Source organism: Chiloscyllium plagiosum, chromosome 10 (assembly GCF_004010195.1).
Source record: "Chiloscyllium plagiosum isolate BGI_BamShark_2017 chromosome 10, ASM401019v2, whole genome shotgun sequence".
NCBI lineage: Eukaryota > Metazoa > Chordata > Chondrichthyes > Orectolobiformes > Hemiscylliidae > Chiloscyllium > Chiloscyllium plagiosum.
The window spans coordinates 36,519,655-36,534,428 of record NC_057719.1 but is presented as its reverse complement, the minus strand read 5'-3'; the positions used below and the strand labels follow the sequence as shown (position 1 = coordinate 36,534,428).

General features: G+C 42.1%; 1 protein-coding gene across 1 annotated transcript in view; it reads left to right on the top strand.

The window, feature by feature from the left end:
• The window catches only part of wdr25 (WD repeat domain 25), a 113,782-nt gene that overhangs the window by 70,647 nt on the left and 28,361 nt on the right, over nt 1-14,774 (top strand). Inside the window, exon 3 of the mRNA XM_043697404.1 lies at nt 14,553-14,700. Coding sequence (XP_043553339.1) covers nt 14,553-14,700 — 148 coding nt within the window. The remainder of the gene's footprint in view (nt 1-14,552; nt 14,701-14,774) is intronic.

Here is a 14,774-nt window from a genome sequence, read left to right as displayed (position 1 = left end):
GGGCCGTTATATTAGGATCAGCTCGTATAGCTTCTGCTAGTGGTTCAATTATTAGCGTGAATAACAATGGCGAGAGGGGACATCCCTGACGGCAGCCCCTACCCACATTGAAGCTATCCGAACCTAATCCATTGGTAACCACAACTGCTTTGGGATCACTATACAATGTTGAGACCCATTTGATAAACGCCTTTCCAACGCCAAACCTTTCCAATGTGTAAAACAAATATGACCATTCAACCCTGTCGAATGCCTTTTCCGTGTCTAATGAGACTACTACTCCTGGTATCTTTCCCTGATGGCAGGCTTGAATCATATTCAAAACCCTTCTAATATTATCAGATGATCTACGGCCGTTAATAAACCTTGTCTGATTCTCCTTTATGCTATGTGGCAATACCCTTTCTAGTCTCAATGCTAACGTTTTAGAAAGGATTTTAAAATCTACATTTAGCAAGGATATTGGTCTGTGTGATGCACAATCTTCTGGATCCTTCCCTTTTTTAAGGATAAGAGAGATATTTGCCACTTTCAGCGAAGGCGGGAGACATCCCTGACTGTATGCGTAGTTATACATGTCCATAAGTGGACCAGCCAATATTCCTGTAAATTCTTTATAGAATTCAGCTTGAAACCCATCTGGGCCAGGTGCCTTACCGCTCTGAAGTTGCCTGATTGCGTCAAGTATTTCTTGGATTGTTAGGGGAGCATTTAAGACCGATACCTGTTCCGGAGTTAGGTCCGGAAAGGTCAAATTTTTAAAAAATGATTGCATCCTCCTAGTCCTGTCTTCACAATCCTGTGATTTATATAAATCAGAATAAGATTTTCTAAAGATTGCATTAATCCTTTTATGATCATGAGTCAAAATACCCATACTTTCCTTGATAGACGTGATAGTTTGATGGGCCTTTTTTTTCTTTGCAAGAAATGCTAAGTATCTACCCGGTTTGTCGCCAAATTCATATAACCTTCGTTTTGCAAATACTATTTCCCTCTTAGCCATTTGGGTAAGCCTGGTGTTTAGAGCTGTCCTAAGGGCCGTAATCCTTTGCAATTTGATAATAGAAGGTCTATCAGCGTATGCTGTTTCAGCTGCTTTTAAGCGAGCTTCAAGCAGATGCTGTTGTTCTTCCTTTAATTTTTTCTGGGTCGCTGAGTATGAGATGATCAAACCTCGCGTGTAAGCTTTGATGGTCTCCCACATCATTGATGGGTTGCTAGCCGTACCTAAATTAATTTCTAAAAAAGTTTTAAATTCTTGAGAGAAGTACTTTACAAATTTACTATCTTTCATCAGGAAGGGGTCCATACGCCAATGCTGAGGGGATGTCCCGTTGTTCCTCGCCTTGATTTCCATATGTACAGCAGCGTGGTCGGTAATTGCTATACTACCTATTTTACAGGATGATATGGAATTTTTAAAAATCAAGGGGGCAAAAAACATATTAATTCTGGTATGACATTTATGTGGATTGGAGTAAAAAGAAAAATCTTGGGAATCCTGTCTATTTCCGGATCCATAATACAATTAAAGTCTCCCCCTATAATTATATGACGGGCATCAAAAGCCATCAATTTTGAAAAGGCTTCCGTTATAAATTTAAAGGGGTGTGCCGGGGGGGCAGTACAAATTTAAAATCCTATATTCCTCTCCATTTATAAGGGCTTTAATCAGAATATATCATCCAGATTCGTCTTTTATCTGATTTTGGATTTTGAAAGGGAAATTATTCCGAATAAGAATAACAACTCCCCTATTTTTTGAGCTAAATGAAGAAAAAAAGGCCTGATCAAATCCACCCTGTCGTAATTTCAAGTGTTCTTTATCCAACAGCTGTGTCTCCTGTAGGAGAGCTATATCAGCTCTTTCTTTCTTGAGATTTGATAATATTTTCTTCCTTTTGACTGGCGAATTACTCCCCTTGACATTCCAGGTGCACCACTTAACCGACTGATCAACCATAATCGTCCGGGCAAATCCGAGACCCCTTCGGGAGGGGAAACCCTATGCAGAACATGCCGAGCATAGAGCATATAAAATTCACAAAAATAAATGCTCTCTAATACACTCACAACAGTATAATAAAAAACTATTTCTAAATAATAAAATAAATATAAAACGTATTTAAATGAAGATTTTCCCCCTTGTTCCCGGGGGTGTCACTTCCTTTCCAAAGGTCCATCGTATCCTCTCCCAACCAGTGACCTACCCTTGACCCAGGCGCACCTCAATAGGATGAGGAGAATTCAAATATACTACAAAGCTAGAGTTAACAGTAAGTACCCTACCCCCACCCCCCGACCCACACCAACACCTGGATATATTTGGTAATGTTAATACCATGTATAAACATATATAACTGTAAAATTACAACCTCAACAAATAATAATTAAATATAATACTACAAAATAACAAGGGAAAACAACCCCACTCCTAGAGACAGAGGTAAAATAGAATAAGGTAACCGCCTCCCCCCACCAACATTAACTAGACCCTCCGGCTTATATATATATAGAATAATTTTTTAAAAACCCAAGGGGGGGGAGAAAATCGTTCAGTAGAGAACAAATAAATATATCCCTCTCCCCACCCCCCAAGATAATATTAAACAGTAAGATAGAAAAAGGGATATAAACCGGAGCGGGGAGAAGGTAAACCAACATCCTTTATCTCTTACAATTTACCTAAGAGAGTCCAAAAATTCCTTAGCCTTTTCTGGCGATCGGAAGTTATATACGGATCCTTCATGGTTAAAGCATAGCATCGCTGGGTAGTGTAAGGAGTACTGAATATTTAAGTCCCTTAAACACTTCTTCGCCTCATCAAATGCCTTCCTCTTTCGGACCAGAGCTGGAGAAAAGTCCTGGAATAACATGATCTTGGATCCTTTATAGATCATGGCTTGGGAATCTTTTCCAAGATTTCTTGAGGCTTCTAGGAGTATCTGCCTCTCCTTATAGCTCTGCAGCCGGAACAGGACCGGGCGGGGACGCTGGTTCGAGCCGGGCCCGCGTATTGCAACCCGGTAGGCCCATTCCACCCTTACCTGGCCTGATCCAGCCTCCAGAGTTAAATGCTGTGGCAGCCACTGTTCGAGAAACGCTGTAAGCTGGCCTTCCTCTTCCCGTTCGGGAAGGCCCAGCAAATGAATATTTTTTCGGCGACCTCGATTATCGACGTCATCAGTATGATTCTCTAAGGTTCGGACTCGCTGTTCGAGAGTCCGGACCCGATTCACGGCCGATTGCGTTGTAGTTTCGGAGGTCGCGGCCTTTAGCTCCCCCCCTTTGACTCGGCGCTTGATTTCCTTAATGTCTCGGGTCGTGCTTTTGCAGCGCGGCCAAGAGTGAGTCCCATCGACTTCGGGATTCTTCAATAAAAGCGTCGATCTTCGCATCCAGTTTGGAGATGATTTCCACGAGGCTCGCCACCGTAGGTAAGTCCCCCGGGGCGGCTGCGGACGACTCTGCTGCAGCTGGAGAGGGTGGAGGAGGGGTTCCTGCTTGCTGAGAGCTGCGGGTTCCCTTCCCTTTAGTCATTTTTACTGAAGATTAGATTGTTTAAACTTAATACTAAGCAACTAATTAAATTAAACAGCTATTTTAAATGATTTAGTGAGTGTGGTGGGAGTGGGTGACCCACTTTGCCCAAGTCTTGGGAAGAGCACTGTAGACTCAGACTTGCTGGGTCGCCACCATCTTGGATCCCCAGAGTCAAGCTTAGTAGAATAAAATGCAACTGGGCATCAAGAGGAGCCATATTGCTGGGTAAGAACAGCTGTAACACAGGTGTCAAGGATGGAAAAGGGTTTTGTGTGGTAAAAGGGGCAACCTGCTGAGGTCTCTGGGGAGGGCGACCAAGAGGTTGCTTCCACTCCGGCGATCAACCAGGGGCTGCTTTGGGAAAGAACAGTTCTTGGACCAGTGTCCTGGTTGATTACAATTGAAACAAACATGTGATTGCTGGGGGACTCTAGGCAGTGAAGAATAATGAGAGGATGTATCGGGAGTAAGGGGCATCATGGACTGTTGGAGAGGATACATAGGAGGACCCCAAGGTCCATTGGGATGTTGTGAATACACGGACCATGCCTACTGTCCTGCCATACTGGATGACAGTATGAGGGTTCCATTTGATAGTTTGACTGACCTTGCGGACAGAAACGTCTATTTTGAATCCTGGGTTGAGGTTTAGCCCCTGTAGTTCGGGCATGTTCTGTCTTGACTTTGCCAATGATAGCCTTACTGTTGGGATTCTTTAATTCCCAGAAGTAACAAACCTCTCGGCTGAAATGTGCAACGCGGGCATCTTGCCAGCTGATGTTGCGGGTTTTAATAGCTTCCTGTACCTGATCAGGTAAGACGGTCATACATAGGGCATTAAATTGGGTTGATTGCCCTTGTGGGTAGGTAGCGTCAACAGAGTTAAGTGCCATTAGCATTCCTTAAAACAGGTAAGGAACTCCTCAACCCCTTCGCCAAAGCTGGGTTTATATGTTAAGACTTTACCCACATCAACTGCATGACGCACTCCTTGGCGGAGACAGGTAATAATCCAATTAGATCTATTAGGTTCGGCGTTGTGTCAGACTACAAGCTGGCTATGATTATAACACTGTACTCCGTCCATTTTTCAGGGGAAAGGGTGCATTCTCAGAGGCGAAATAGGTCTTGGGAGGCAGCATTATAAATGGTCCTAGTCCTATTAATGTAATTAACAAATCCCTCAGGATTCTTTCCATAATCTGGAGCCTTATTGATAATGCTTGAGAGTTCACAAGGTTTCCATGGTTGATATAGATCCACAAATTGGGCTTGTCCCAGATTCAGGGCCTGTGGGTTAGGAACTCTTCTATTCGGGACATTTCTCTTTGGCCCTCCCACGTCAGGGTGAATGCAATGACTGATATTAAGGTCCCAAAACTTTGACTGCAATTCATCCATGAATTTGGGATTTATTAATATAGGGGCAGTGGAAATCAAAGGAGTCTCTTCAGTGTTTCCTCCACGTTTTACTTTTAATTGACTCCTAGTGCGGTGGGCTACGGGTTCATGGTAAGCCGAATCCTTATTTAGCTGAACAGTTGGAGGAAGGACATGGGCCTTGGCACATTCGTCCTCAGATTAGGGAGGGGAGTTCAGGCGACTTTTTGTTTTATGAAGCGTGTTCGCCTAGGCCGTATTGTGAGTGAGTTTTGAGGGGGAACCGGAGGAGATTGGCACAGTGGTTAGCACTGCTGTCTCACAGCGTCGGATACCTGGGTTCAATTCCCGCCTCAGGCGACTGACTGTGTGGAGTTTGCACGTTCTCCCCGTGTCTGCGTGGGTTTCCTCCGGGTGCTCCGGTTTCCTCCCACAGTCCAAAGACGTGCAGGTTAGGTGAATTGGCCATGCTAAATTGCCCGTAGTGTTAGGTAAGGGGTAAATGTAGGGGTATGGGTGGGTTGCGCTTCGGCGGGTCGGTGTGGACTTGTTGGGCCGAAGGGCCTGTTTCCACACTGTAAAGTAATCTAATCTAATCTAATTTAAGTCATGTGTGCCTCCTAGAGGCCAATCCTTATTCTGGTGAGCAGCTGCAGCCGATATTCTCCTTAGTTGTTTCTCATAATTAGGATACAGACTTATTATTTTATCATTTAGCTTCCATCTTATCTAGAGTTGCATCCATATTTACCCCACCTACTTTAAATCTCCATAAAGCTACTGATATACAGGGGCTCCAACCCCACAAAACACAGGGGCTCCAACCCCATAAATCGCAAAACAGACACAAAACACAAACATTCACTCACCAACAAACAAATGTTCATCCGAACCAAATCTCAAAGGGTTAAATGTTCTGCAAGCTGCAGGGAATCAGCGCTGAGTTTCTGTCTGTCTGTCCCGCTCGCACTCTCTCACTCTCTCTCTCCCACACACCCACGAACATTTTAGAAGATACCAACGCGACTATGAACAACAAGACTAATTATTTCTGCAAAACATTCTTGCCATTCTAAAACCCTGACAGTTTCTGTTTTTAGTACCTATTTAAACAATCTCATAAAGGGTTCCGTCAGGGTACTATGAGAGTGAAATGGGGGAAGCCACACACGATACAGACTGAGAGTAATCAAGGTATAATCTTACCTTGTGGGCACATTAGTCTTGGGTCTGACCTGTAGGTGAAGCTCCTCTTTTCCAGTTTCACTCAAGCGTTGCCCTTGTTGGAACCCTGCTCGCAGCACCAAATTGTTAACGTACAGATATGAGATGGCCCAGAGAATCCCTTGTGAAGTCAGACCTGTAAGCCTCTCTCGGTTCGTACGGAGATTGTACTCTTTGGAAGTCTGGAATTAAAAGAATTCTTACAGACAGTTTAGTTTAATTTCAATTATCCCCATCATTAATAACATTACTGTTACAACATAGCACTGACACTTATAAGTCAGGCTAACTGGATTCTAATAATCTAGGAGAGAGAAATCACTCTTCTTTCAAGAGCCCTGGCCAGCTACTCTGTCCTACTATCAAAAACAAACTATTTTTATACACAGGTTTACAAAGGCATTGCTGTCACAAACACAAAAGTTAATGAAAGCACTGCATGTTCGAACTAGACAAATAATAACGAAGGACAATAATTCGGGAGAGAAGTTAATTTGATACTGATTTCGTTCCGAGATCAGAATTAAACATTGTTTATTAATTTCACAAAGGAACAGCCGTGAATGTTATCACTCGGTGTCTTGTTTATACAGATTTGCTGATGTTAAGGCAAATGTTCTTATTTATCTTATTTTCCCTGCCATACCATTTTCTAGTATGCCGCAAATGTGTTCTATAATTTAAAATTACATTTTAGTCTAAATGTTTAAGGACAACATTTAAGGCTATAAACTTTCTCAAAAGTAAGCCAAGAGACCTGTGATACAACCTGAATTGAATTGAATTGAATTTATTGTCAAGTGTACCGAGGCACAGTGAAAAGCTTTATCTTATGAGCAATACAGGCAGATCACATACATAAGGAGCTTAAAAATGTGTTGCTGGAAAAGCGCAGCAGGTCAGGCAGCATCAAAGGAGCAAGAGAATCGACGTTTCGGCTGTCGCTGTGCACAAAGCAAAATCATATTGTAAGGTGTTGCTTTGCTTCAAATTGTAGTTGTGAAGTGCTGAACTGGATTATAAGTGCGTCCAACATGTGCCATGGTGATGTGTTGAGACTGGTGATTTGCTGATGACAGATTCCATGTACAAGGAGTGTAGGTAGTTCCTGCCCTTGGAGTATGCCCAGAGATGATGGGGAAGGCGCCCAGAGATGATGGGGAAGGCAGGCCCTAAAGAATGTCTGAAGAAAATACCAGCAAGCTGCAGTCACAAAGTAACTTTCACAATGAGAATTGGCTCCGCTTAGTTTCTCACCACTACCTGGGAAAATAACAACTGGCATAAAATGAGGCAAGATTAGCTAATAATGAGATGCTAATGCATGCAAAGTCAACTCTCACCACTTACTAGTGAGATTCCTACCTAACTATTGAAAACCTAAGGGAAAAATCATACTTTTGTTTTCTCAGTATCAAGGTTCTCATTTTTTAAATCTCGCCTTATTCTCCCAACTTTGTTCTAATGTTGGGAAAGTTCCACCCTCAGGAACAATCAAAGATTACAGGGCCCAGGAGGAAAGATAAAAATGCCTGAGAGTGAATTGAGACCACCAAGAGATAACAGTGCCATACTAACTGAGGAAGTGGTTCGAGAGAGTGAGTTAGTGCTGTAGCCAGCTCCATGTCATAGAGATGTACAGCATGAAAACAGACCCTTCAGTCCAACCCATCCATGCGGACCAGATATCCCAACCCAATCTAGTCCCACCTACCAGCACCCGGCCCATATCCCTCCAAACCCTTCCTATTCATATACCCATCCAAATGCCTCTTAAAGGTTGCAATTGTACTAGCCTCCACCACATCCTCTGGCAGCTCATTCCATACATTTACCACCCTCTACGTGAAAATGTTGCCCCTTAGGTCTCTTTTATATCTTTTTCCTCTCACCCTAAACCTATGCCCTCTAGTTCTGGACTCCCCGACCCTAGGGAAAAGATTTTGTCTATTTATCCTATCCATGCCCCTCAGAATTTTGTAAATCTCCATAAGGTCACCCCTCAGCCTCCGACGCTCCAGGGAAAACAGTCCCAGGCTATTCAGCCTCTCCCTGTAGCTCAGATCCTCCAATCCTGGCAACATCCTTGGAAATCTTTTCTGAACCTTTTCAAGTTTCACAACATCTTTCTGGAAGGAGACCAGAATTGTACACAATGTTCCAATAGTGGCCTGACGAATGTCCTGTACAGCCGCAACATGACCTCACAACTCCTATACTCAATACTCTGACCAATAAAGGAAAGCATACCAAACGCCTTCTTCACTATACTATCTTCCTGCGACTCCACTTTCAAGGAGCAATGAACCTGCACTCCAAGGTCTCTTTGTTCAGCAACACTCCCTAGGACCTTATCATTAAGTGTATAAGTCCTGCTAAGATTTGCTTTCCCAAAATGCAGCATCTTGCATTTATCTGAATTAAACTCCATCTGCCACTTCTCTGCCCATTGACCCATCTGGTCCAGATCCTTTTTGTAATCTGAGTAACTTTCTTCGCTGTCCACTACACCTCCAATTTTGGTGTCATCTGCAAACTTACTAACTGTACCTCTTATGCTCGCATCCAAATCATTTCTGTAAATGACAAAAAGTAGAGGACCCAGCACCGATCCTTGTGGCACTCCACTGGTGACAGACTTCCAGTCTGAAAAACAACCTCCACCACCACCCTCTGTCTTCTACCTTTGAGCAAGTCCTGTATCCAAATGCCTAGTTCTCCCTGCATTCCATGAGATCTAACCTTGCTAATCAGTCTCCCATGGGGAACCTTGTCGAATGTTTTACTAATGTCCATATAGGTCACATCTATGCTCTGCTGTCATCAATCTTCTTTGTTACTTCTTCAAAAAACTCAGTCAAGTTTGTGAGACATGAATCTATTTCCCTACAGTCTATATCTTCCATATTCTTTTCCACAGTAAATACTGATGTATGCAGAGACCAGAAGGAGATGAGAAGGATCCTCAAGTTACGCGTACAGTTTGTGTGGGAATACCATTTGGAAAACAAGAGTGAACCTTGGGAGGTGAAAGATGGTCAGGCATTCCAAGTTAGAGTGACATTAGTGGGAATTAAAAATCTGCTACAAGAGTGAAATACATCTGAAGGAGCATCTAAGTGTCAGTGCAACTTTGTGACTCTTAGTCATTACTGACATCGGGTTTGATTGCTAGCAAATCTATGGGATTTGTCTTGGTCACATTTAATGTGCAAGGTTTGGGGCTTGACCACAGTTTACTGTTGATTTTACAATTTGGGCAAAAAATACAACTAAAATGTTAACAGTGTTGGAGAAAATCAGCAGGCTTGGCAGCATCTATGGATAGAGAAACAGGTAAAGTTTCAGTGTTATGTTTCAATGAAAATGGTTCGTATCCAGCTCATAGTTACAGCATAGCATTGAGCTTGAGTGCTCACAGTTACCACATTATATTGAGGCTGTGCTTTGTTCTATAGATCTTAATGTGTCATTGAAATTCCAACTTATATGCTGTGCATGGCAAAGACTTCTCAAATTCTGTGTTATAACTGCCTTAACAAGTGAAACACTTTCCATGAACTTTCTTTTACATTTCTCTAAATACTTCAATATTGCCCATGTCCTTACCATGGACTGATTACTGAGAAAATTATGTCCCTATTCAGAGAAGATGAGGCTATTTAAGCAGGTTTGCGTAGAATCTCTACATTCCAGAAAGAGCCTGTTCAGTCCATCGAATCTGTACCAACCCTCCAAAGACCATCCCATCCAGTCTCAACCACCTATAGTATGCCCAGATAATGTATACAGACAACAAGCAAACTAATGTCATTTACAAAATACATTGCAAGAGCTGTAACAAACACTACATTGGACAAACAGGCAGAAAACTAGCCACCAGGATACATGAACATCAACTTGCCACAAAACAACATGACCCCCTCTCACTAGTATCTTTACATACAGATGAGGAAGGACACAAACTTCGACTGGGACAACACATCAACTCTAGGACAAGTCAAACAGAAATACGCACGAGAATTCCAAGAAGCATGGCACTTCAACCAGAACTCTATCAACAACACATTAACTTGGATCCCACTTACCACCCCTGAGAAAAAGAACAGGAAATGACATCACCAACCCAAGGAAACCTAAACACATAAATAGAAAGCAGGCCATGCCACCAGTGCTTCACTGGAGGCTCACTGATAATGTTACCTAGTATGGTGACAAAACGTCTGAAAATGAATCTTCCAGCTCATCGAGCAAACTTACATCAAGACTACATATGAAAGGTTATTACTCTAATTAGGAGCTTGTTATGTTTGGGATAATATACTTGTTTCAGAGAATATTAGCTGGCTAGCAGAAAACAGAGTTTGCATTAATGGGGTCTTTTTCAGATTTGTAGGATATGGCATGTGGTGACCCATAGGAATCAATGCTGGTCCCTCAATGTTTTACGATTTATAATCATGAATTAGACTATGGGATCAGAGGCATCCTGGCTAAATTTGCAGATGACACAATGGTAGGTCGAAACGCATGTTGTGAAGATTACATAACAAGGATGCAGACCAATGTTAAGTGAGTGGGCAAAAATCTGGCAGATGGAGTATCATGTGGAAAAATATCAAGTTGTACTTTGACAGGAAGAATAAAAAAGCAGAGCATTAATTAAATGGAGAATTATTGCAGAGTTCTGAGATGCAGAGACCTAGATTAGCTCATGTATAAGAAAGAAAAAAATAGTATGCAGGTACAACAAGTAATTAAAAAGTCTAATGGAATGTTATCCATTGTTATGAGAAGAATTGAACTTCAGTTATACACGGCATTGGTAAGATCACATCTCTAATACTGTGTGCAGTTTGGTCTTATTTAAGAAGGAATGTAAGTATGTTGGAGGCATTTCAGAGGTCATTTACTTGATTTATACTTTGTGCAGGTTTTCTTTTTATTTGTTCATGGGATACGGGCATTGTCAGCTATACCAACATTTATTCACCTATTTCTAACTGCCCGGAGAGCAGTTATGAGCCAACCACATTGGAGTCATGAGTAGGCCAGAGTGGGTAAGGATAGTGGAATCCCTTCTCTAAAGGACATTAATGAACCAATTGGATTTTTACAACAGTCAACTGGAGTCAATAAGGCTTGCAATTAACTGCAGATGTTTATTGAATTCATATTTCTCAATCTGTCCTAGTGGAATTCAATCCTACATCCCCAGAACAAGAGTTTGGGCTTTTGGATTTCTCATCCAGTGACATTCTCATCCATTGTGCCTGGTTATCCAGTGAAGAATAATTGGACAGGCTGTGCTTATTTCAAAAAGCAGGAAGTGAGTCGATGATTGTAAGATCCTGAATTTTTTTGACAAGGTGAATGTGGAAAGGATGTTCCATTTTGAGACAGATTTCGAACTAAAATTAGGGCTACCTTTTTAAGACAGGTGATGGAGATTTCTGTCTGAGTATTGTGTGACTTTGGAACTCTGCCTCAATACGGTATATATTAGATTAGGTTAGGTTACATTAGATTAGGTTACATTACAGTGTGGAAACAGGCCCTTCGGCCCAACAAGTCCACACCGACCCGCCGAAGTGCAACCCACCCAAACTCCTACATTTAACCCTTATCTAACACTACGGGCAATTTAGCATGGCCAATTCACCTTACCTGCACATCTTTGGACTGTGGGAGGAAACCGGAGCACCCAGAGGAAACCCACGCAGACACGGGGAGAACGTGCAAACTCCACACAGTCAGTCGCCTGAGGCGGGAATTGAAACCAGGTCTCTGGCGCTGTGAGGCAGCAGTGCTAACCACTGTGCTACCGTGCCACCCAAATATTGGCCACTGAACATTTTTAATGATGAGATTGCCAGATACTTCTTAAGCAAGGTAATCAAAAGGTTATCCAGAGTGAATGGGAATGTGGAAATTGGAACATAAAAAGGTCAGCTGTCATCTTATGGAGCTTGAAGGTGTGAATGAGCCACTTCTGCTCCTAATTTGTATGCTTAAATGAGCTTGGGTGAATTGCTGATTGCACTTTACAAATGGTATACAGTTCCTTTTTTTTATTCATGGGATGAGGGTTTTGCTGCCTAGGCCAGCATTTATTGCCTTTCTAAGAATCAACCACATGGCAGTGGATCTAAAGTCATATGTAGGCTAGACCAGGTTGGGATTTGCAAAAGACATTAGTGAACCTGATGGGGTCGACAATAGAATTCAGGGTGGTCATTAGACTCTTAATTTCAGACTTCTTTTTGTTGAATTCAAATTCCACCATCTGCTGCAATGGGATTTGAACCCAGGTCACCAGAACATTTTGAATCTCCAGATTAATAGCCTAGTATAAATCCTTCAAGGCATCACCTCTCCTCAATAACTAGCATCCCCTGGGATTCTACCCTCGGGAGGTTCCGCAATGACAAATTGCAACTGTTGGTGATTGAATCCCAGCAAATGAAACCATTTCCTTTTTACTAGGTATGACTCCAGCCAGTGGAGAGGTTTTCCCTGATTGCCATTGACTCCAGTCTTGTTAGGGTTCTGTGATGCTATACTCTGAACTCCTGCATGACATGGAAGACAGGAATTTTCATTTCACCTCTGGAGTTACACTCGTTTGATCTAGTTTGAACCAAGGCTGTAATAAGGTCAGGGGGTAATAAGGTCAGTAATGCAATTTGAGTGTCAGTGGGCAGGTTACTGCTAAGGAGCTGTTGCTTCATATTTCTGTCAATGACCCTTACCCATCATTTTGCTGATAATCATAAATACACTGATATGATAGTAATTGGTTGGATTGGATTTGACTTCTCTTTGTGGAGAGGGTATGCTGAGATAATTGTCCACATTGTTGGACGTTTGGCAGTATTGTAGTTGTATTGAACAGCTTGGCTAGTGACATAGCTAGTTCTAGAGCACAGGTGTTCAGTACCATTGCCAGAATGTTGTCAAGGCCCATAATGTTTGTAGTATCTAGTGCCTTCATTATACCATGTGAATTGAGTGATTGAAAACTGCCATGTGTGAAGCTGGGAACCTTAGCAAGAAGCTGAAGTAAATCATCCTTCGGCACTTGTAGATGAAGATGGTTGCAAATGCTTCAGCCTTACCTTGTGCATTGACATGCTGGACTTACACATCATTAAGAACAGGAATACAGGTGGATTTCTTCTCCTTTTGTATAATCATCCATCACTATTTAAGATTGGATGTGGCAGGACTGCAGAACTCTGATCTATTCTGCTGTTTGTGGGAGGGCTTAGCTCCATCTGTCACAAGCTGCTTCCACAGTTCATCATGCAAGAACCCTGTGTGCTTCACTAAATGATGCCCCATCTTTAGTTGTGCCCGGTACTACTGCGGCTGGCATGCCCTCTGACACTCTTCATTGAGCCTGAGTTGAACCCCTGACTTGATGGTAATGGTAAAGTGGCCATATGTCAAGCCATGAAGTTAGAGATTGTAGGTGAATCCAACTCTGCTGCTGCTCCTTGTCCACAGTGCCTCATGGATACCCAGTCTGAGTTGTCAGATCTGTAGGATCTCTACCCCATTCACTATGCAGCTAGTGCCAAACAAGATGATGGAGAGTTACATTATTATGAAGAAAACTTTATTTCCAATAGCAGTATCTACCCATTCTATTTTGGGCAGTTACATCTGTGAAATATTGATGAAGATACTGGCAAGTGGGGTTTATTTCTCTCATTGTATTTCACACCTGCCATCGATCCAGTCTTGCAGTTATGTTCTTTCGAGGTCAGCCAGCCTGTTCAGTAATGGTGCAACTGAGCCACTGTTGATAATGATGTTGAAGTCTCCCACCCAGAGTATTCTGGACCCTTGCCACCCTTAGTTTTTATTTCAAGTGACATTTAACAATATTCATCAGCTTGAGGACAAGGAGGTTTGTTCAGTAGTAATTAGAAGGAGATTTGTTTGCCATGTTTGACTTAATGCTGTGAGTTTGTAGAGTCTATAGTTATTGTGGAAGACTCCAAAGGCAACTCTCTCTTGAGTGTATGCTACTATTCTATGGATATGTCCTGCCAGTGGGACACCACATAGTCAGGGATGATGCCGGTATCTGCGACATCGGTGTAAGGTATGATTCTGTGATTGTGACTATGTCAGGTTGTTGTTTGATGAGTGTGTAGAATAACTCTCCTAATTTTGACACAAAACATATTCATAGATTTATGTCCCTAGATATAAATAAGACAGATTTCTAAGAGTTGACAGGACTTGCATTTGCTTCTGTCAATTCTGGTGCCTAGTGTGGTCTGTTTTGTTTCATTTCTTTTTTCATTTCATGAAGTAGTAGGTTTGAAGTTGACTAAGTGAATGCAAATTCAATTTTAAAACTACATTTCTATTGTTTGACCTTCCAATAGATATGGGATGCAGTTGAAACAGGAAGATGCCTGATGACTTACCTGTGCCATTCTGAGGCAGTTCGTGATGCTCAGTGGTCTTTCTGTGGAAGAAATGTCCTCAGTGGTGGATTTGATTCTATGATTCATCTGACAGATATTGAAACAGGTATAGTGCTGTTATGATTTTTGTTTTAATTTTCAGATGTTAATCTTAGATGTAACCCCCTACGTGAAAAAAAT